Here is a 24,397-nt window from a genome sequence, read left to right as displayed (position 1 = left end):
ACTTGTTGTGATGCATATAGTCCATGTAGCAATGTGTCCAGTTCAGAAGCTTCAGCAAAGTCATCTTCATTTGTGGATGGGCTTCTTTGGAATTGCTTCGTCCTGGACTATTTGCAAATCACCAACATCTTGCTCAATTGCTTGTTATTCTCGAGATACAGTGGTGTTTAAATTAGATCGTACAACACTTTCATTGTCAATAACAGTCGCACAACTCCACTCTTGCAAGAATGTTTGTTTGCCAGTCTTCGCTTAATCCCAACCACAAGACATGCTTCGTTGTTCAAAAACCTTGGGAGAATTTTTCGTGCTTTTTCCACATTTGCCATCACTTAACTACACTACCATGCAGCCCATACTGATCCTCATAGTTCAGATCACAAATATGCACAAATGGAATGCATATGGAAACTAAGCGTGCCTTGATTGGGTTAAATTTTAAAAGCGATTCAATTGGCGGAATTCATCCTGAAAGTTGAGGTTCGAAATAATCATGCCAAGGCTCCTTGGTTTAAAGGATGCACATCATTTGCAAGTTCTTTTTAGACTTGAGTTAGAATCCCTAGTAGATGTGTTTGTAGTGAAATGATATGTCGAAGGATCAATCTCCCTCAACCTAGTAGGAGTGTTTGGAATGTCAAAGCACCAACCTCACTCAACGCATCAAGCTGCCACAACAATAGCAAGGCTTTAAGAGTGTGTCCAAAATAGCATTGACATATCTTTGATTTCTCACTTAGCTCGGTTTGCTTTTATATGCAAGCTCAATGAGTGGAACCTCCATTTTGTTTCTCTTTTGATGCAATTCGTAGATCTTGGCTTGGATTTACTTGTTCGGAAGCGTTGCCGTTGGACAAAGCAGCTTGAATTGAGGGATCAGCATGCGAGGAGGAGCACTAATCTCAGATTGAACGAGCTCTCATAGCAAGCGCTCCTCTTCTAGAAGCTAACATGCTCACTGCCTGCTTGGTTTGCCAGTGTTCGCAATAGGGAAAATTAGAAGTCTGTCTGGAAACATATATATAATTGCAACGCCTTTTGATTCGCTTGTAGGAGCATTTGAAGGGTAGGTAATGGCATGATATTTTAAAAAATCTATGGATATCGTTCATTGCATGAATGTTCCTACAAGATTCCCAATGCAGTGAATAGAGATCTTTGAATTTCCTATTTGTTGAAACAACAGCGAAACTCTTTCCAAGACTATCGTTTTATCAAGGGTTTGAATGTCCTCTGGATAGCCATAAATGAATAGACTTTTCTTCGGTAAGCGCAAGCCCTTCCAATATTCTTGATTGTGCCAATTGATTGAATATGTGATGGAGACAAACTAATGTTTGCTAAATATGGTAGCACCAAGAACCAATCTCTATTAAAAGGAAATAGCTACCAAAAGGCATAGTCTATTTGAAAAGCAATTATTTGCTTGAGAGTCAACATATTCTGCAAGTAATTCTCTAAGTGACTTCAAGACAATTCAATCAGATATGGATAGACTGAGACATGAGTAACTTAGTTAAGAGCAATGTCTTCACGACAGAAAACAATCAGTGCATAAGATGAATATTCGAATGGAACAGAGGCTCCAAGCACTTTTTTTGTTCTCGAGTGTTCCCAACTTTGGGAAAAAGAGACATAGAGCAGGCTGAGCTTAGAATCAAAAAATAATGAACTCAAGTACTTACCCTCAGCATCAGAATGATAACAGTTGATCGTTGCAGTTACAGGTCGGTCGTCCGAGCAGGCATGCAAGTCACATAGTGTACAAACGCATACAAGCAGCTGCTAGCAGTTTCTTGTTTTTCTTTGTTCCTGAAGAATCGTCTTTATCCACGGTGAATTGATTATATGTTTCGCTCGTAGCAATCGTGAACTATCAAGGGCAAAAAAGAACCTGCCAAAGCAGAGCTTGCAGAATCAAAGCAAATGAAATCGACAGGTCAACGCGAGTGCCACCAACAGCACAAAACTGGAAAAGCAAGGAACAAAACCGCAGAGGCAATGGAAACTATAGAGTAATGAATGCGCACTTCCCAGCCTCGAAACTTTCCCCACACTTCTGTAGTGATTATAATGACAATGTTTAAGACTCAGTAAAAGCTTACACATCCCCCAAAGAAAGTGAAAAACGGCACCCAAATGCTTAGGGCTTGCCTTTGGCAGGCCAAAAAGTTGAGGGTCTTTACACACTGAGGCTTCGCTCGCCATATACACTCCTCATAGCCAATGTTAACGGCATTTTTCGGGTTGGCAATGTATCTGTTAAGGCTCTGCTCATGACAAGTAAGTGCTTGAACAATGGACACTCTCATCCTTTTGGGTAAAAGACCCTGAGGCTAGTTTGCCTGTGTCAGTGGCTGGCTGGAAATCGGCACGGGTCGCCGGTTACTCGTGGGAAACCGGCGGATCACGAGTAACCGGCGGATTCCCTACACCTTATAGGCTACCTATAGCCCTTCGGATGGCCATTCGAGGACTTCATATTGACGCACTCATGGCTTCCTGTCGAGTGGTACACTATCGGAACGATTTTGCACGTATGCTCATATCAACATGCATTTTGGTGTCGTTCCTAATTCTTTTCGTGTACATGAGCCATTGCGGTCTCGCAGTAAAGGCAACCGTTTTTGATGCGATTTTGTTGCGACGTGCTTTTTGTAGTGTCACGAGCTGCTGTGTTCAGCTTGCGGAGGCAGTTTCATTGTAAATTTAGCAAACTATCATCATTCAGTGAACAGCCGCCAAATACGGATCGGAGGTTCGCGTTCTCGCTTCTGCTATATATCGAAACGGTCTCAAAATCAAGGACTATTCGCATATTAGATCGAAATAGTCCTTGATTCTGCTATCGAAACGGTCTCAAATTCAAGGACTATTCGCATATTCGAGTCGCTTACTGCTTATTCCGATCGCCTTGTCAGCATTAAAAAGCAGAAGCAGAGGCTGGACGAACTATGCCAGGAGAGGTTCCCGAATTATAGCCGTTCGATGATCCAGTCATGGATTCTTCAGGGTAAGGTTCATGTATCCGCGCACAATCGGAACCACTCTTTTCATACTTAACAAAGTGGAAAGCATTGTGCAAGATGTAAATAATATCGAGAGTTGATTTCTCACTGTAGGGAAGGTGCTGGTAGACGGGCAACCTATTGGGAAGGCGGGAGCACGTGTTTCGTCCAAATCTGAGGTTAAGATCATTGCAGAAGTTCCAAAATTTGTTTGCAGGTAAGATTTCTCGTTTCAATATTCTAATGCCTTTATTGTGGATCTCTGCATTTGCGAACTGTAATGTGTTATTGCTTTTGCAAAGTATCCCACTCAAAGATTCAATACTCAAGGATCACCAGAATTTGATTCAACCCTTCAGCGTTGTGCAATATTAAACTACTGCAAAACTTCCCTTATATAGCCTAAGCAGAGCAAAGGTTGAAGCTTTTCCAAGCCAAGCAAAACCAAGATTAATGCTTTTTAAAGCCTTACAATATCAAGGTTGAATAGTTTTGAACCGCCCTTTTCTGATAAAAATTAAACTGCCCTATTCTTGCAGCGTGATTGTTACATGCGTCATTGCGTGCTGTCCATGTGTACTTCAACCGTTTATGGCCCATTTTTTCCTAGAAGGGTAAGGCACAAAGTTGGCAGTTTATGATTTGGCTCCCAGTTCCTCAGCTATGAACATCTTTTGGACAGATTCAGATATTTTCCATGCAGGACACAAACTTGGCAGCGATACAAAAGAATTGGTTGTGTAAGAACTTTGGTATTTTCTAATTCCATATATGTCTTTCTGCATTTAATTTGCATCGTAAAGACTACCTTCAGCTTTTCTCTCTAAACGAGCATTCCATCTGTAATTGTCTGTGACTTCTAGGCCCAAATATTTCTATGAATTGACAATGTCTATCTGTCTTCCCGAAAGATAGATCCTCATCCTTCTTTCTGATACCCATGATCATTACTTTGGTCCTGTCTAGGTTCACCTCCATCTTTGAAGCCTTGCAAAATTCTTGAATGCACTCAAGTGTCTTTTGAGATCAGACTTGTCTTTTGCAGTTAACTCCAATCTGCTTATAGGAGTTGAAAAAGTACATATCCAGCTATTTGGATGCCGTATCCTCCTTGTCCGCTTATCCAATGTTCAAGCTCATGTGCCTGCTATTTGAGGGAAACTCCCTTCAAGAATCAGCATGTCACTCTTCAGCAAAATTCCTCGTCTACTCATTCCCATAATCCCTATGGCTCCTCTTCTCCAATAATCCCCATAATGCAAATGCTATGAATTATAGGTATTTTGGGAGGTAATGGCTTCCACTCCTCATGGGCCTAGTTGGGACCCCGTTGGTCCAAAGAAAAATATGAAAAAATGAAGGCAATAAGTTCTCTAGGCAGCATGCAACTGCCATGTCTAGATGCACTTACAGGATATACAACATTCCAATAAAAAAGAAATGAAACAGAAGACATTTGGGCTGAAGGTCCCATGCCCTTCTCATCCCTTGGGCCTTTTTGGTGGTTAGTTAACAACTTGCTGCTGGGAGGTTAGGTAGCTCCTTTGGGGACATGCAGCTAGAGTTTCATATTCTGCATTTTGTTCCATTAGTTGGTACAAGAGTAGGATTTGGACCTGTAACACATGAGATTTATGTGCCTGCAACATGTGGTGCAAATGAAGTCACAACCATCCAAGTAGATTTGTTTGGGCCTTGCCAGTTTGCCCTTGGATGGGCTGCAAAGTGGTGCCTAAATGGGACGTGCATCTGCATGTGGCGTTACCTGAATGGGTCCCATGACCTTCACTAACATGGCAGTGTATTCCAAGGAATGCTTCCCCTTGTTAAAGTCAAGGAAAAGGAACTGTGGATGACCGGTCCTCAACAAAGTACTGGGTCTAGCACACAAGCTAGCCCAACAAGTACTCAATACATGATAAGTTTGTAATATCTTCTCTCACTGGATGTATGGGATCAGCATTATTTGATAGTGATTGCCAGTCCCATAGATCCTGAAGGGTCTCACGTGGACTTAAATACAATCGTATCATATCATATCATCTCTCTCTCTCTCTCTCTCTCTCTCTCTCTCTCTCTCTCTTTTGTGGCACAGGCCTTTTTGTTCTTGAAGATGTAACAAAACCTTCTTTCTTTCTTTTATTTATGCAAGGAGATAACAGGCCCTGTCACTCTGATGGAAACCTGATCGGATGGCTGATGGCCAGGGGCCTCTCCTCTTTGTTGTTTGCATTTGGGTCTTCTCTCGCAGCACGATGTATTTATTTTCTTGCCCGAGACACCAGCCTTGGGTGTGGGTCCTGTTTTTAGTGGCCCCATCCCTTAGCTTTCATTGTATCTGATTTTTTTCAATCTCATAGACCCTTCGGTCTTTCGTAGACGTTAATAAACTTTCTTTCTTTTTTTCTTTCTCATGCTTTTTGTTTGTGGATCATGAATGTGCCCATGTGAGTTCCTACAGTTGATGCATTGTGCTATGGACGACAAAGTGTTTTTTGAAGCTTAATGGGTGGGCTCTCATAGATTGGAGTCGGCAAGTATTTTGTGTGTTGTTAGCATGGATTGTGTGGCTGTTAGGGTCAGCAGAGGTATGAAATTGTGTTGAATTAGGCCGTCAAATTGAGTCCCTAGCCAGGTTGGTTAGCTTTTAAGAGAGCTGAGATTAGAAGTGAGGCATTTTTCCAGGTAGGTGTAGCTAGGAAAGGAACTGGTTTTAGCATTTGATGGTCCACGACTGGCTATATTTTAAAATGCAGAGCAGGTTACAAGTTGGAAGCGGCAATTGAACACTTTGGATGTGAAATTTCTGGAAAGGTGGCACTTGATGCGGGATTGTCTACTGGTGGGTTCACGGATTGTTTGCTTCAAGCAGGAGCAGGATGTGTATATGGTGTTGACGTGGGTTATGGGCAGGTATGTTTGATCCTTTTTGTAAATTAGAAATCCTTAATTTTGATGTTGCTGCAACCACTGCCTTGATTTCTGTGGTCTGAATTGTTGAATGCACTTGGTGACGAGTCACTCGATAAGTGGATATAACTTGTCTTCTTGTCTTTATTCTACATTCCAGGTAGTGATCATGCAAGAGAGTCTTTTAGAGTCTTTATCACATCTCAAGGACCTTTCCTTGATAACTTTTTGGTGACATCACCTTGTGGTGGTGAAGGGTCTTTGACTAGGGTATCAGCGGGAAGGAGAGCATAAGTGGGTCATGAATGCCACACAATCTTAACTTCATCTTTTATGGTTCTTCTCTTAACTATGTAGTTGTAATTGAGATCGCAATCGATGCAGCCAAGCAGGGCACTGCACACTCACTAGCACAGGGGCAATCTGCTAGTGCCACCTTACGTCCTAAGTATCTTGCTGTCTGCCCTCCCGGAAGCCAAGTACAGCCACCCCCAATCTAGGATCTCCTGAACCTCCTGTGTTGCTGTGAGGATGCCAACTGATTTGGTCCAGTTGATCCTAGCCCTGGATGCCTTACAATACAACTCAAGGGCTCCCTGGACTCCTCTAGACTCACTGATGTGCCCTCCACTAAAAGTGCCTTGTTTGCAAACTGCGACTTAAGTGGCTGCTTCTACTAGCAGATTGGGAGCCGCATCCTGATAAGGCCTTCCGCTTGGGACCACAGAAATTAATGTAGATCCTTTGCCACAAAAAGAAAGAGGAAAGGAGCAAAAGGGCAGTTTTGCTGTGCTGAGCCGGAAAGGGAGAAGGGCTATCCCATATGATCCCCAATGAGCACGTGGCTGGGACTCCCTGTATACAAGGCAGAGACCCGCCGAATCTCAGACAGCCAGCCGAATCCATCCATCTAAGAAACCCATCTTCTGCATGGTGTCCTCCAGAAAAGTCCACTCCACAAGTCTTCCTGATTGGCTGAGACTCCTCATGGGCGCAATCCACTTCCTCTCAAAAGCTGAAGACATTGCTAGGATATTGTGTTCTTGAATTAAACGTGTCTGCATGTTGTGGATGTTGTCAACAAGATGGGGCCGCAGCAGTAGACTCAAGATCTTGTGGTTTGTGTCCAGCGGGGTGATCGGGTGCCATTGTTGAATGTTCCATCGATGCCAAGCGTAGGGGTGCTTGTATGCACCCCCAGCAGCACCTAAAAAAGAGGCGAGAACATTGACGGAATATGACTTCCGAGCTGCAATGATTTGTCCTCAGATTGAAACAACCGTACATAGAAATAGTGGTCATCTCTAGAATCTTTTGAGTCCTGAGGATCTGAGTGCATCTAGCTGCTTCCATCTCAAGGGCTGCAATTGGGTCCCTGTTGAGCAAGAGCTGGTGGTCTAGGAGAACTGTTTGGTCATCCTGTCTCCTTGCTGGACCCTATGCGCCTTGGAGGAGTGATAGGAGAACTCAACCCTGTAGATCTTAGTGGCTTGAAGGTGAAGTCATGCGCTGCGAGATTGGGTCTTACTCCTTGAGATGCTATATGAAAGCCAAATCTTGTCTCAGAGCTTTCTCCCGCTCTTGGAGAAAGTAACGTCGCTGAAGTGCCTGGTATTGAATCTCCTCACTGCTCCTTTGGATCACATCTGCTACCCAATTGGCCCGAGTCATCTTGTGTTGGACTTTCTTGTTGCTGCCAGTCTGCAATGGCCTGATGCACCTCGTTCTTCTCCTTCTGTAAGAAAGAATCGAGAATGCGGAGCCCCTTCTATGCATTGTTTAATCCTCCATGTAGAATCTGTCAAGCCTCTCCAGCAGACCATTGTGCCGCTGCTTGGCCAAAGGAATATCAGAGATTACCTAAAAGTCTAGAGAACTCTGCATCTCTCCAAAGGTCACGACTAGTTATCACGAAGATGAACTGCTCCCAAGTACCGTGTTCGGCCAAAGGCATCGTCAAGGAGGCTCCTCTGTACTTGTCCTCGTCAAACTCAAGATTGTTGAAGTCACTAGCAGGGGCATAAACATTCAGGATTCTGATCTTCGAGTCTCCCATTTGTAGGCTAATCCATGCCGCCGTTCCTCTAATAAGCTATCCTTGATCAAACACATCTCAGAAAGAATATTGGGCTATTGAAATGAACACCCCTGCTCCTACCCACTATTGGGGACCTTAACTCCGGTCCTCTCCTCGGGAGGAGGTGTCATCGACGTCTGATGTCTGCGGCTGGGAACCTGGGCTCCTAAATCAAAAGGATATCTACAGATCGTACCACCATAGCCCTCTGCAAATCCTAATGAAGAATCAGTTGCTGTGGCTGCTGCTGTCCCGGATCATGCGGGCCATGCACATTCCAACTCACCACTGTCTACGTATGAGGAGGGGAGTGGTGGCAAACAAGCCATGGCCTTCCTATAGGTGGACGCCTGTGCAAATGGGCCTCAAATCTACAACAAAAACACAAAACACCCCAAATAATTGATAAAACGCACTGATTGCACCTCAATTTGAGTGCAAAAACCCCAAAACACTGATTCTTATTGCTATGATGCAAAAGCCTCAAATTTTACACTCAATTTGCAGATTTGTTTGAAATCCATAGAAGCCCCAAAATTTGCAATGCCATCAAGACATAATACTACAAATGCCCCAATGTACTGCTTTGCCTGCAAATATCTTGGTGGTGACCCTTGGTCTGGCCAAAGGGGCTCTATGGCAGCACCCTCAAATCCCACAGCCGTTAAGGTTCTTCTTTCCCCAGCTGACAAGCAACAGGTACAGCAGGTAGTTCAGTCCCTTTGGGACGAGGCGATCGTGGGCAGAATTGTGGACCTCATGCTTACAAGGAGACAAGTGCGAGAGTGGATCTAGGCGAGCTTGGCATTAGAGGGTGACCACATCCAGGAAGTCACCATCTATGTAAGAGGCGTATTCCTCATCCAGCTGAGCTCCCCCGACACTCGTGGAGCAGAGCCCCATCCTCCTTGGCCCGCATCTAGTGTACCTCTTTCCTTGGTATCATGGCTTTACAGTGGAGGACATGGACACGACACCGTGTTCCCCGTTTTTCGGTTACGCTCCGCTTCCCAAGGCTCCCAAAGGAGTATCGAGCCATCGTCCCCTACATTGGTCGGGCATTTGGCACCGTGCTTGAGTCTCCACCAGAGTCGGCTGTCTCAGTTGTAGCAGATGATGGGGTTCCCAGGATCATACTAGTGGTTGAGAGCCCAGAGTCCCTCCCAGAGTTGATCCTCCTAGAGACCCTCGAAGGGGGCACACTTCGCCAGCGAGTGGATATTTTTGGGTTATCAGGCCAGTGTCTTCGGTGCAGACAGATGGGTCACCTAGCCGGAGATTGCCCCTGTGGCCATGGCCGAGCGCCTCCCCCCCACCCCCCACAGAGTAGGCGGAGTTAGCAGACTAGAGTCCAGCACCCCCTAAGACAGGAGCAATAGGAGTCTCAGACCCCCTAGGTGACTCCCTCAGAAGGGGGTTGGACCTAGGTTAAAAAGAAAAGGAAACCAAGCAAACAGGCTCATAAGCACCGCAGGCAGAGGGCCAGACGTAGAGAGAGAGAGAGACAGGGTTGTCCGCGAGGCACCTGATGAGGAGCAGCAGCAACAGCAGGAGCCCTTACGTGGAGATCCACCTCCCTCAGCGGAAGGGGCCACCGCCTAGCCAGATGACCCTTTGTGATGGAGGTTTAGCATTCGCATCCACCCCCACCCTTGCATTAACAACGAGCCCTAGGAGTTCGTGATGAGACGATGGCGGACGTTAGCCAGGTAGCGGTTGAGGAGGAGCGGATCCAGAGTCTCGGCGAGCCTGATCAGCAGGGGGGCCTATGGTCTCCCCTATTCCCCCCCTCCCCCTCCCCCTCCAAATCCCTCTCCCTGTTCCCCTCCACTCCCCCCACCCCCCCTGGGTTCCCCCCGTCCCCTCCCCCCCCTCGTCCCTCTTGCTATGATTACTCTCATCACTCGTCCCCTTCCCTCCACTCCCCCACCTCCTCCGTTCCCTATTGTCCCCCTCCCCCACCTCCATAGCAGGTTCCTCAGCCTCCCTCCCCTCCCTTGCTTTGACACCCCTGCCAGCAGGCAAGGGTAAGACGACGTCCCCTTCTACTCCCTCATCGCAGCATGAGGTCCATTTGGGACGGGACCCAGAGGGACGGGGCTCGTCCCCCCGGTCAGCAGCTCCCAACCTCCAACCCGGGCGTCCCTTACCGCTTGACTTTTGGAGGTTGGGATCTTGGAATTATCTGGAGATCTCGGATTCTTATCCTTTACCGTTGGAGGTAATGCTTATGGTCCTGCAGCCACGGAAGGGGGGTTTGATCAGCGCAGTGGGCTTTCAGACACACCCCATTTGGAGTTTTTCTCCACAGGGTTGGAGAAGTGGACCCCAGAGGTGTTTGATGCTATTATGGGAGATCAGATTTCATGCATGATGGACAAGTAAGTCTCCTTAATGATGAAGTGGGCACAGAAGATCGGCATTGAGCCGGTATCCACCTTGGTATGTCATCGCATAGATACAGAATATTCGCCCTCCAAACCCTTGGCAAAGTCACATAAGGCAGTCTTTCTGGAACATGCACCCACTCACAGGAGAGCCTTGTTCTCTGCAGCCCCATCCTCATGAGTTGGACCATAGTGAGTTGGATTGTGCACGGGCTCCACTACTATGCTTGTAGTCAACCGCGGTACTTGATACTCCGGCAGGAGTTGCATAGCGCAGTGGTAGGGTAGACAGTGGACATCCTTTTGATTCAGGAGCATATGTTCTCAGCAGCAGACATCAGACGGTGACACCACCTTCTCCGAGGGAGAGGTTCGGAGGAGTGGTCCCCTGTAGTAGGACGGAGTGGAGGAGTCAGCATCTCAGGATGGGCAGTTTGGATGGGAGTTAGGACAGGAGAGTCCAGGATTGGGATCCTAAACATGTATGCCGCAGCGTGCAAACAACACCGCCTGGCCTTTTGGAGTAGGCTGTCAGAGTGTCTTCCGGATGTAGACTCCTGGATTGTTGGAGGGGACTTCAATAACCTGGAGTTTGGAGAAGACAAGCAGGGCGGCGCCTCCTCTGAGCTGCTAGCAGCAGAGCGTAGCACCTGGGGGTAGTTCATTTTCATGATCAGTGGCAGAGACCCATGGCAAGAGCCAAATTTCAGTAGGATACCTGGCAGCCTTCTCCTCTCTTTCGGACAGAGGAGACACGATGGATTGCTTGAGAGACTAGACCGTTTCTACGTTGGGGACTAGGCACTGCACAGAGGCGGCTCTACCGGGATTCTGGCAAGTACCACGATGTCAGAACTCCGGTAGTACTTCACTTAGATCAGCCCCGCCGAGGTCTTCCCTAGCAGGGGGTCCGCATTTTAAAGGACCTCGTGCAGGACGAGGAGATCCAGTAGGTCATGGCAGGGATTTGGGAGTAGTTAGAGATGACACTGTGCGAGGGCTGGGCTTCGTGGGTGGCCGACACGATCCAGAGGAGTAGCGATGAGTTACAGGCTCCGGTAGTACTTCACTTAGATCAGCCCCGCCGAGGTCTTCTCTAGCAAGGGGTCCACATTCCAAAGGACCTCGTGCAGGACGAGAAGATCCAGTAGGTCATGGCAGGGATTTGGGAGTAGTTAGAGATGACACCGTGCGAGGGCTGGGCTTCAGCTTCGTGGGTGGCCGACACGATCCAGAGGAGTAGTGATGAGTTACAGGCTCACGCCCTTAGGCGGAGGACTCTTCAAGAGTGTGAGTGGGCTTTGAGGAGAGACCTCACCTCCATAGAGCGGCTCAGGGAGTAGGACCTAGGTTCTCAGTGGCTTAGCGACAGGTTCGAGAGTTCTCCTATCACTCTTCTCGGGCCCGGTGGGTACAGCATGGGGACAGGATGACGAAGCGGTTTTTTCAGACCACTGGGCCTCGATCAGCAGGCACACAGCGACAGTGTCTCTGAGATCCATAGGGCATCATGCACACTGACCGGCAGGACATATTAGACCTGACCATAGGTTTTTACAGCTAGCTCTTTCAGACAGAGAGAATGACTCCAGCTGGTATTGTGGCTAGAGAGGTAGTTTGGGATCACGTTCCGACAGTAGTCTCACAGGATTTATGCAGCAGACTGGAGGAGCCTTTCACGGATGAGGAGCTCTGGGAAGCCCTCAAGGCTCTCCCGACCCAGAAGTGTCCTGGCGAGGATGGCTTGACTCCGGCCTTCTTCCTGAACTTCTAGGAGATTATCTCCACCCCTTTCCGACCAGCATGCCAGGGGATTTTTAACACAAGCTCCCTCCCTCAGTCCCTGAGCAGAGGGTGGATCTGTTTGATCCCGAAAGGGGGAGATAGGTCAGACATCCGTCAGTGGAGACCGATCACTCTGCTTGATACTGCATACAAGATCCTCACCAAGGTCTTGAGCTTGCGGTTACAGCCCCATCTTACCGACATCATCCACGACACACAGACGGGGTTCGTCTAGGAGCGTAGCATCCTGGACAACATCTTCACATTCTAGGAGGTAGTGAATTGGTCCAGGGAGGAGTCACAGTCGCTGGCCGTCCTTCTCTTGGATTTTGAGAAGGCCTACGATAGGGTGGAGTGGTCCTTCCTGGAGCGTACTATGCAGAGATTGGGTTTCTCAAACATATGGGTCAGAGGAGTTTCTGTGCTTTATGCCGGGAGCTCTAGCCAGATGCTTATCGGAGGACACACGGTCGAGGCCTTTTCTCTCTTTTGCCACTCGGTCCGCCAAGGCTGCCCACTCGCTCCTGACGCCTTGACAAGAATCAAGGGCTTAACACTCATGAAAGGAGTGTGAGCATCATAGGCTTTAATGGCATGTTGAGGATGAGAGAGAGAGAGAGAGAGAGAGAGAGAGAGAGAGAGAGAGAGAGAGAGAGAGAGAGAAGTAGAAGTAGAATTTATTAGCGTCCTCGGGGGGCCAAAAAATGACCCATGGGACCCGTCTCGATACAATGTAAAAAGAGTCTCCTCAAGGAGAGGGGTCAGGAGTCTATGAGTTCCTGACGACAGGTAAAAAGACGAGTGACAAAAGATCCCAATGCTGCTGGAGAGGCAGTGAAGAGAACTGATGTCAACTGAGCGGAGTCCCCCAGTATCTGCTGGTAGTCCTCCCTGATATGTGCATATCGGTGGCACTGTAGAGCTACATGTGCCTCCGTCTCAACTGTCTACATGTCACAAAGGGTACAGGCTCTAGCATGTCTGGGCTGGTGTATCCAAGCTCCCTGCTCAATGGCAAATGTATGAGATCTGGTACGGAACCTGGCGATGTTTTTGTGATATAGAAGGGGGGAGAGAGAGAGAGAGAGAGAGAGAGAGAGAGAGAGAGAGAGAGAGAGAGTGTTCATCAAAGTCTTTGGAAGACCGATGGGTCTATCAGATTGTGAAAATCCTGGTACAAACGGACTGTGAGGGTGGAGCTACTAAAACGAGCATCCACACCAATGTAGAATGCAAAATGGTAGAGAGAGAGAGAGAGAGAGAGAGAGAGAGACGGGAGTGCACAAGAGATAGCTAATTGTACACTAAGTTGTATTCCAAAGAACATGAGAATGTATCCATGGACCCCTTAGGGTCAGGGTTAGAGTTTGTCCCATGAACCAACCCTATCTAGATGTTGCAATTTACACCATTCTCAACACTGCACACATTATAGCTTCCATCCAAAATCTGTGTGGCAATCTTTTCCCTTTAATCATGCATCTGGTTGTTTCCATCAAAGACATTTGTTTTCTCTCAGTTACACCATTTTGCTGATACATTGATCCTCAATGCCTCTCACCTTTAAGAAATCTTTGAAGGCATCTGACATGTCCTCCATCCCTCTATCTGTTCTCAAAGTCTGCACCTTGCACCCTAACTCATTCTCAGCCATAGATGCAAACTTTTTGAAGCATTAAAAGACATTGGATTTTTTAAGGGATATACCCATGAATGGAAAAATCATCTATGAAGGTCACAAAATACAGATGCTGTCCCAAAGATGGTGTCCTTATAGGACACACACATCATTGTGTGTGAGCTGCAATTCTCTTTCAGCTCTAACTGATCCTTCTCTCAGAAAGGTATTTCTGTGCATCTTTTCCAAAATGCACAAACGGACAGGTCTAGGACGAGTCTCCAAAGAACACAAAATTTGCACCATCCCATGTCTCTGCAATAACTGTTAACTCTCATAGTTCACATGGACATATCTTGCATGCCATAATTCTACGTTTTTCATTGCTGAAGTGATTGATGCCACCCATGTATTTGACATGCTGCTGTCACATTTGTCCAGCTGGTAAAAACCGTGATTTAAAGTGACTATATGATAGTCCTTTTCTCTATCCCTGACAATGCACTTATCATCCTCAAAATGACACATAACCTGCATCTGATGCATTGGAATATGAAACTGTCACTCCAGATTCCTTCTTTTCTTTTCTTTTTCCAACGTCTTCTTGCTTTCATTGATATGGTGTCCAGGCTTCTTATAGTAATGACACTTATCCTTCTTTTCTGAAAAGTGAAAAATATGTTTGTGGATTATTACGGTAATTATATGTTTGTGGAGGTACGGTAATGGGTAAAGGGATGCATGTGGGTCAGAAGCCATAAAATAAAGCAAAATTTTCTAAATAGCTATAAGTACCAAAAAGAGAGGAAAAGATCACGTGTTGAATCAAATGCCATGGCATTTCATTCAATAGCTGAAGAAGGAAGGCATTTCTTTTGCTAGAAACACCATGTTAAGATGATTTTCATTGTCTTGATTTTCAGTTCATGAATCTTGCATCTACTGTTTTACTGTGGAGTGTTCTAGGCAGTAACGGTGATGAATCTTAACATTTTGTGGCCAAATAGGTAGCTGAGAAGATTAGAGTCGACAAACGAGTGCATATTCTTGAGAGAACAAATTTGCGGCATCTTTCCACACTTCCACAACTTGTGGATATAGTGACCCTTGATCTGTCTTTCATATCTATACTTTTGGTAAGCAATTTTGTTGAATGATGTGTTTTGAGCATAATCATGCAATCTTCTGCAGGCTGCATGTCTCAGCCTATAGGTGGGATTATTATTATCCTGAAATGTTTTTTGATTGCCTTTGGGTTTTTGCAGGTAATGCCTGCTGTGTGTTCTTTGATGAAGGCTAGCTCGATTTTGATTGCATTAATAAAACCACAATTTGAGGCCCGTAGATCTCAGGTTTTCAACTTCTGGAATGCTTTCTATGTGGTCATACGTCTGATTGATTTGCAGTTTTCCATAACAGAAAAAGAGTTGGGTTGATCTGTTATGTCATCTGACCCTTTGCATTTTATTGGAACATGTTAGCATGAGTTCACTTTTGTTTGAACGTGGTCAGTGAAGGAAAATTCATAAATAGAGTGGTGTGGCATGTTCCACACTCAAAGGTCCATATACATATTAGTATTGAAAGCTACCATTGACTTCCTTTAAGCTTGTACTGTTTGTCTAGAAGCAATTACAATTGTGAAAACTCTACAATGCTACTAGTCCTGCTAGACCTAGGGGACACATCACTAGGGGTTTTCATATCTAGTATTCCAAAGATCAGTCAATCACATGATATGGTTTGGACGTGAGTGGGTCATTTCAGTAAACAAGGATATTCCACCCATGCAAGAAGCAACATAAACTTCTTGAAATGGCTTGCTTATATATATATATATTTTGCAAAGAAAGGAACCTTCTATTAATACTTGAAAGACTTCATACAAAACAGCAGCCCCGAAGGTGTTGAGTATGGAAAAAATGGAAAAAGGCTGAAAGAAGAAAAACTGGCCTGTTCCAGAGAAACCCAGTTCACTGCCTAGGGGATCTCTGGTACTGAGGCTAACAGCCAGGTGTGGGGTGTTGGAAAGGTCACCTCCCCGATGGATCTAGGACATGGAGGCACACTGTTTGCAGCAGGTTTGGGGGGGCTGGACCCTGAATATATAGGAGGGCATCTGCCCTTGAAAGGAGGGCCACAGCCCTAGTGTTGTGGGCCAAGGGGCCCTTGTAATGAGAGCCCTTTAAGGGCAGTTTTCCAGCAGACTGGTCGGCCAGAATGATGCTGCTGGTCGGTTTTTTGGGCAGGCCCTTGGGCCTATAAAAGGCAGGCCTTGTGGCCTCATTTCACATCATCTGGAGCAGCCCTATGACAACAGACAGGAGCAGCAAGAAGGCTAGCCTTGGGCCTATCCACAGGAGGTGAAGGTGACCCTGAAGGAGCTGCATATTGAGCTTGAGTGGCAGCCCACCTAGGCTGGTTTCCAGACATCAAGGTGGAGAAGATCTTTGGACGGAAAGTCTACTTACGCTCGAGGTGGAGCACGCGGGCTCGAGTCTAGAGATAGCCGGTAGATAGGAGAAAGACCTTGTGGTAAGATTAGAGGACCACAGATATATTGATATCTATTATGTCCTGAATTTGACTTGCCGGAAGGAAGTGCTACGATACGATTAATCGGCACCGCCTAATCTCCATAAAGGAGGGGACCAACGACACAGGATTCTTCAACCTAATACACAAAGCTCGAGGTGGAGCACGCGGGCTCGAGTCTAGAGATAGCCGGCACATAGGAGAAGGACCTTGTGGTAAGATTAGAGGACCACACCATTGGTGGGACTTTGGATCTATCTCTTTTGTATTGTGTCCATAGCTTTGGATGGAAATATATTATTTTGGTGGTTTCTCTATCTGGTTGGTTCATTGTCTATTGACGAGTCTGGACATCTATCCTATGCACATAAGTTAAAGAAGTTTGTGAATCCACACCCCACACCACACTGTGTGAGCTCCCGGGCAATTCTATCAGTCTTCTGTTGTGCGTACCCTGTGTTGGTCTATTTCTAACATGGTATCAGAGCCCAAGTAGGAGGCTCACATGTGTGGGAGCCTGAAGGCAGGGATCTTGCCGAAGGACGACCCTGATTCAAAAGCTCTTGGGAATAGACTTCCATGACCGGAGGACAATGCCCTTGCGAGAAGGAGGGTGACTCAGGTTCAGTCAGGTGCGTAAGGAGTTCTAGTCTATTGAAGGTTGAGTTTGATCGACTTTGCTGTGTGGTTTAGCAGCAGAGATGTCGACCTCTTAAGCCCCTGCTCTCCCTTCCTCCTCCCCCAGATTTCTTTCTTTCACTATTCCTAACTTTGGAGAGTTTGGGAAACTGGATGGGTTAAATTCCGATCTGGAAGGTGAAGATCTGGCGTCATTTAGTGGCTTGAAAGATGTGGAAATTGACAACGGGAGTGGAGGCGAAGCCGGAGGACATGGTGGACGGACAGGGGAATATACTCATGGCAGTAGACGGAGAGGAGCTCGAAGCTTGGGAAGACAGAGATACCCACGCTCTGGCATTGATCATAGGGACTACGGCGGACTCTGTGCTTCCTCACATTAGATGGCCAAGATGTCAGTAGAGGCGTGGGTCATTCTGAAGGATTTGTACGAGACAGACAACACATCTCGGATCTTGCTTCTTTAGCATCAGCTCTACAATCTTGATATGGATGAGGGAGACACAATACATGGTCACTTGACGAAGGTCAAGGTGGCGAGGGATCAACTGGCGGCAGTTGGTCAGAAGGTGGACTCATGCCAGTTGGCTTTGATGGTACTGAGGAGGCTACCTCGGAGTTTCAAGAGCTTTGTTATGACCGTGACAGCAGGACAGAGGACCAAACCTCTGACGCTTGAGGAGTTGGGTCCATTACTACTACAGGAGGAAGCTAGGGAGAAGCTCTACAACAACAACAAAGAAGACAAGGTGTTGCTATTGAAGAACTACGTTGGCAAAGGTAAGGGCAAGCCTAACAGTGGCAAGTCCAAGAAAGACGACTCTGATGACGAGGATACTTCCAAGAGGAAGCATAAGAAGTGCTGCTACTGTGATACACCAGGACTTTTTGCAAAAGACTGCAGAAAGAAGAATGCAGATCAGAAAAACAAAAGGAAGGAGTCCGCCGTCTCAGATTAAGAGGGAGATACAAAGGCCAAAATGTGGTAATCAAAGAGTTGTTCTTGGTGACATCACCGTGTGTTACCGAGGTCAGATATGTTGACTAAGAAACCACAGTGAGGATATCTGACATAGAGATGTGGGTCGACGAGGAGTCAGATGCCTTTGTGAGGGTGAAGGACAGCATGGAGCGCTTGGTACCTTCCAGGTGCGTGGCTGTTGACACTGACACGAGGGTGGATTCCATGGAGGGCCCTAGGGTCTCATGGTCAAATGGATGCTGTACTTCAGAAGGGGATAGTATAGGATTACATGGGCGTTTGGTAGGTGCCTCGATGAGGTGCATAGTTTGCTTTTAGAGCAAGCACACAGGCAATACGATGGTCTGGTATGTACTTGATGTCTTGCATTTGAGCCTTTATAGCATGCTGTGGAGAGACTTTGCTCTTTATTTGTCTTAGGAAATGCAAGATTGGAAGGAATTGGTTCGAAGACAAAAGGGGAAGTGTGGTTCAAATCTCGGACACAGATTGCTTGAAGGTGATGGACAAGGTGTATTGAAGCCAGGAGAGTACCTGCTTGAGAACTTAGTGAGAGCTCATGGTCCAGGTTATCTGGAGATATTCATTTGTTGCAGACCTTGCCAAAGGAAGGACGGGTTGAGACAGACCCTCAGAGCATGGTGCTTGGAAGACTCTAGGTTGTTCACTCATTATGAGGGGAACAACTGGAAGATCATGGCAGCTGGATTGCTCGAGTTCGAAGGCGGGAACGTGACTGAAGGTGGTGGTGCCAAGAGGTGCTACCAAAGATGGAGCTGTGCACTAGGATGGTGTGCGGAAGTGGAACCAGACCCAAGGAGTTACTGGAGCATCGTCACTGGAGGCACAAGCAGACTTTGGCACGAAAGATTCGGCCACATTGGATTTGCAGTGCTGAAGGAGATGCAGAAGCAAGGTATGGTTGCTCACTTATGCAGTAGCAGAAATCAAAGAACCGTGTGAAGCTTGCATGATGGGCAAGCAACAGAGAAAGGCATTCCCATAAGAAAGCAAGAATAGAGCAAACGCTCCTCTAGAGTTGGTGCATGTTGACTTGTGTGGTAAGATGCCTACACAGGCCTTGGGGGGATCTTCCTATTTCTTATTGATCGTCGACAACCATAGGAGGAAGATGTGGGTGTACTTTCTTCGCGAAAAGGCTCAAGCTTTTGGTAAATTCAAAGAATGGCTACAGCTTGTTGAAAATGAAATAGGGAGAAAAGTGAAGAAAATCAGATCGGATGGTGGTGGTGAGTTTGTTTCTGCAGAGTTTGAAGATTTGTGCAAGAGCAAAGGGATCAAGCGACAAACGACGACATCACATATGCCTCAGTAAAATTCTGTTGTTGAACATCGAATTCGGACCACCGTGGAGATGGGGAGGTGTATGTTGAAAGGTGCTGGATTGAGACTGTCACTACTGCGGTTTACATCCTTAATCATAGCTATACAAAGGCACTCAAAGGTAAAACACCTCATGAGCTTATAGTGGTAAGAAGCCATCTGTCTCCCACTTTAGAATATTTGGGTGTGAATGCTATGCGCATGTACCAGACAAAGAGAGAAACAAGCTACAACCAAAAAGCACCAAATTTCTTAGGCTATTGTGATGAGAAGAAAGCCCATTGTATGACCGAGAGGCAAAGAAGATCATAGCGAGCCGTGATGTGGTGTTCAGGGAGCAACCACATGCAGTGGAGGCAGAGAAGAGCTCTTCCACTTTATCATCAAGCGAAGAGGTAATTCACTATGGACCTGTTCCAGGAGCTATAAAGGAGGAGAAAATATCAGATGATGAAGGTATAAGTCACCAACCTGTTGTTATACCACCGGAAAAGCAATTGCCGCAATGGGTAAGGCATCTCTACAACCATGATAACCAGATGCCTATGTCTGTTGAGCAGCATGCAGATGGACTAAGGCGGTCTCAGAGAATCGAGGAGCAAAGGAGGGCTTCTACTCACATAGTCAATATGGCCTTGATGGTTGAGATTATTGCAGAAGTAAAGGAGCCTGCAAGTTTGGAGGAAGCACTTGCAGACCGAGATTGGAAAAACGCTATGCAAGTAGAATATGACAGCATCATGAAGAATGAAACTTGGGAGCTGGTAGATTGACCACCTAACAGAAGGGTTATTGGCACCAAGTGGGTTTGGAAGGTAAAGTACAAGGCTGATGGGACTTTGAAAAAGTACAAAGTCAGATTGGTTGCACAAGGATTTTTGTAAGTTGAAGGGTTTGATTTCAGGAATCTTTCGCTCCGACTGTCAAAATGACTACTATTCGTACAGTAATATCGGTGGCTGCTCATAAAAAGTGGTCAGTTTATCAAATGGATGTTAAATCAGTATTCTTGAATGGTGACCTCAAGGAGGAGGTGTACGTGGATCAGCCACCAGGGTTTGAGGCCCCTCATTCTGAGAACAAGGTTTGCAAGCTAAAAAAGATGTTGTATGGGTTTAAACAGGCCCCAAGAGCATGGTACAACGGATAGACAAATTCTTTTATAAATTAAACTTCAAAAGATGTGCCTGAGATGCTAACTTGTATGTGTAGAGGAAAGGTGAAAAATCTGCTATTATTATTCTATATGTGGATAATCTCCTTATTACAGGTGACTACGAAGACATGATCCAGCAGACTAGAAAGGTGTTGAGCACTGAGTTTGAGATGACAGGCTTAGGCTTGATGCACTACTATTTGGGGATTGAAGTCTGGCAAGAGCCAGGCAAGATCTTCATCTCTCAGCAGGAAATATGCAAGGGAGATCTTGAAGGCATTTGGTATGTCCTAGTGTAAGGAGATAGCTACACCTATGGAGCTAAATGCGAGGCTGTCTATGGAGGATGCCTCACCACCAGTAGACATCGAGAGGTACATGAAGTTGGTCGGCAGTCTCATCTATCTGTGCAACACCAGACCAGACATCAGTTTTGCTGTTGGCGTTTTGAGTAGGTTCTCCAATAAGCCCCAGGAGAGTCATTGGAATGCAGGGATGCGGATGCTCAGGTATGTGAAGGGCACTCTTGATTATGGCATCACTTATGGTATGGGCACTTCTTTGGCTGGCCATTGTGACTCAGATTAGGTTGGAGATGTTGATTTTAGGAAATCAGTTTTTGGATATTGTTTCTCTTTAGGTTCAGGTATCTTCTCTTGGATCAGTAAGAAACAACCAATAGTGGCATTGTCTTCTACCGAGGCTGAGTACAAGGCAGCATGTTTTGCTGCGTGTGAAGCAGTGTAGCTGAGGAGGATCTTATGGCACATGGGAGTGCAAGAGGATCTCTTTGTCCGTCATAGAAGGAAATGGCACCCATCCAAGAAGTGATTGGCTGTTCATATTTCTTACAAGAGCTTTACCCTTCCCTTTATTATTCTTAAACCGGTTTGGTTTCCTAAAAGTGGATATGTTGTTGGGCTTAGATATTGACCCACCCTCCTTATTAAAGGGTTTACGAGGATTCAATTTTCTCTCGGCTATTTCAGTCAGCTTATTGAGGTCCTTAAGCGTGGTCGGGTTAAACATTTCAATCTCGTATCTTACTTTTGGGCTTAAGGCTGCTAAATACTTCTTTCTCCTATCTTCCTTGCTCTTTTCGGGTAACTCTAGAGAGAGTTTCCAAGACCTGGCTGTAAAATCTGCATTACTCTCATTATCGAACTGCCTAAACCTCTCCCAATGGAAGGTTAGGTTCTCTTGATGCCTCGGTGGCATGAAAGTGGCTTTCAGTTGCTCCACAAACTAAGCCCATTCATGAATAGGCTCTTTTCCTGTTGGTGACAAAGACCACCACATAAGAGCATCCTTTTGCGAATGCAATGTGGCAAGAGCAAGCTTCTCTTGCTCGGTCTTGTCTTGATGGGCAAAGTATAGCTTAAAATGGCGAATCCAATTGAGGATTTTCTCAGCCTCCCTTGCCCCATCATATTTGGGGAACTCCATTGCTCCTAGGACCGAGACAGGTGTGTGCACATCTTTATTACTAATCATTGGCCAATGTTACATAGTTTTGCGGTACTATTTACACCGCTTGATCGATCATAAATACAAACATTTAACCGCACCATCAAATTTGCGCCTAAGGTTCTAATGACTATTAATTAACTAAATAATCATTTCTCGTCATGACAGATGATGCTATTGAGGAGGCAGTTACCAAGGAAAGGGCTGTCATTAGACAGCACAAAACAGCCCCCAGATGGCTGTTGGATACTCCTAAGGACAATAAGCAGGCTGAACCTTTGGCAGCTCGTACTAGAGGTGGGCAATGCCAGATGTGTGGTCCTTTTTTGGATGTTGCATTGGCTGCCACAGCCTGTAATGAGGATTCTAGAACCTTTATGCCATAAGGATGCTTTTGACAGCAGAGAGTGGATGGATGTTATGAAAGCTGAATGGATTCCATTCACCAAAATGGCAAATGGGAGTTGTGTGACTTGCCTCCTAGAAAACATGCCATTTGCACAAAGTGGGTTTACAAGCTGAAGCGGTTAGCTGATGATAGCGTAGACAGCTACAAAGCCCATCTTGTCACTAAAGATTATGCTGAGTAGTACGGCATTGACTTTGAGGAATCTTTTGGGCCCACTTCACACATCACGACCATTCAGCGTGTCATCGCTATTGCAACCCATTTGCATTGGGAGGTTTATCAATTAGACATTAAGACCGCCTTTCTTCATGGTTACTTGCTTGAGGAAGTCTGAAATTAAGGTAAGCATTTGGGACTTCTCTATGGTGATAATCTTCATTGGTTACGCATGCTTTTACAGATAATGACTGGGTTGGTTGTTACAACATGCGGGTGTCACATAGGGGCAACTGTTCATGCTTGGTGCTTCATGCACTAAGCATGAATAGTTGTGAGGCTGAGTACAAGGTAGCCTTTACAACTAGTATGGAGTGTGTCTGGCTTCGTAAGCTCCTAGCAGCTCTTGATGTTAGCCATACATCTTTTGATACCATTTACACTGATAGCTAGAGTGCTTGGCTATTACACGCAATCCGGTCTTTCATGCACTAAAAAATCACATAGAGGTTGACTATTATTATGTTCAAGAGCGCCATACAATTGTCTTGTGTTTCGACAGAGGATAACTAAGTAGATCTCTTCATGAAGTTTCTACTGCGACCAAAGTTTAAAGCTTTTAGGCAGGCTTTACAATTGGTACCTTTTGTTATGTAATTTTGCTATCTTTGTACTATAATAGGTTGATATATCCATCACGGAGCTTCTAGGTATTTTTGTGATGATTCCAAGATACTTCAGCCCCCCCATGGAGGAGGGTTTGTTGCCATATGCCATGGTATGAGCCTTGTAGGCTAGTTAGAACCATTTAGTACAGTTAGTACTAGTCCTTGTTAGTGCACTTAGGACAATCTTGCCATACATGCCACAATTATACTTTCAGTTCATGTACCGTAACAGACGATCTACCATAACACACGATCATGTACCGTAACACACGATCTACCCAAATAAGAGAACCACCACAATTATCCGACTTGCATACACATCTTAAATAGGATCTAAGCTAGCTCCATCATATGCTTTTATAGTGTTAGCTGCGGAATTGAAGTCTCCTCTTATCATGAAATTACCTTTTTTGTTAGAGCGTTTCCTTGCTTCCAAGGATGAAAGGGTAGGAGCACATGGGATATTTACCCTCTTTGTAATTGATCAAAGATTGCCCGTAAGAGCAGCTTTTTTGCATTTGTCAATTACATCCCTAGAGAGAGAAGTCCAGGATTTTAAAATGCTTAAAGGTGCCAATAGATTGAGATTCTTTAAAGTCCACATTCTGCATTGATGTCTGGATGCTACAACCTAGAATTTCTATTCCCTTCTTTGGAGAAGAGGTATTAATATGACGCCTTGAATAGGAGTTAAGTTATCATTTGCCTCCCTTCAATAGAAGTAGTGAGCTAATAAAAAAAGTCGTTGAGATTTTCTTGGTTCTCCATAGATATGAAATATTTTGGAACAATGGCAGGTCATGTCCAATGTTACTATTTTGTTCCTTCATTGAAATAAGAGGTTTCTTCATAAGAGGAAGAACTCTACCATGTTATTCATGTAATTTCGAATATTATTGCTCATCCATAGTAAATGTAGATGGGCTTCAAAACCTTTCTTGACACTTTTGGAATGGAATGTCGACTCTTCAATTTTCAAAGTAAGGAGGAGAGTATTATTCCCTTGGTTTTTTCATCATGATCCCTGATTGCTTGTGAAGTTCTTGCTCTCAATCAATGCTAGAGAAGCTTGAACCACTGAAATTGGAACATCTAGAGTATCCGAATAGCCCATAGTAATGAGGTCCATATTTCATGAGCTAGACATATGAAATAATCCATCAGTGCAAGACATATTAGTAGTTTTAAAGCTACCAGACTTTGAAGATAAAATTGTCTTTAAGGTTTGAAAAGAATCCCACTAATAATAAGAGCAT

At 45.5% G+C, this 24,397-nt stretch overlaps 1 protein-coding gene across 3 annotated transcripts in view; it reads left to right on the top strand.

The window, feature by feature from the left end:
- The first annotated feature begins 777 nt into the window (after window positions 1-777).
- Window positions 778-24,397, top strand: part of LOC147897391 (bacterial hemolysin-like protein) — a 61,197-nt gene continuing 37,577 nt past the window's right edge. For 2 of the 3 annotated variants that reach the window (XR_015541671.1, XM_087380321.1), the window contains exons 1-8: window positions 1,360-2,371; window positions 2,443-2,537; window positions 2,662-2,758; window positions 2,922-3,013; window positions 3,123-3,225; window positions 5,765-5,921; window positions 14,793-14,921; window positions 15,051-15,137. Coding sequence is in view for 2 of the 3 variants with exons in the window: in XM_087380321.1 (XP_087236447.1) it covers window positions 2,462-2,537; window positions 2,662-2,758; window positions 2,922-3,013; window positions 3,123-3,225; window positions 5,765-5,921; window positions 14,793-14,921; window positions 15,051-15,137 (741 nt within the window). In the remaining variant the exon portion in view is untranslated. Of the gene's footprint in view, window positions 1,267-1,359; window positions 2,372-2,442; window positions 2,538-2,661; window positions 2,759-2,921; window positions 3,014-3,122; window positions 3,226-5,764; window positions 5,922-14,792; window positions 14,922-15,050; window positions 15,138-24,397 lie in introns of those variants that run through there. The other variant, XM_087380322.1, reaches the window with a different exon arrangement.

This window comes from Dipteris shenzhenensis, chromosome 10 (genome assembly GCF_047967505.1).
Source record: "Dipteris shenzhenensis isolate YYH24624 ecotype China chromosome 10, Dip_SZ_1.0, whole genome shotgun sequence".
NCBI classification, from domain to species: Eukaryota; Viridiplantae; Streptophyta; class Polypodiopsida; order Gleicheniales; family Dipteridaceae; genus Dipteris; species Dipteris shenzhenensis.
Note: the sequence above shows the minus strand (reverse complement) of the source record. Positions and strands in the feature narration are given on the sequence as shown.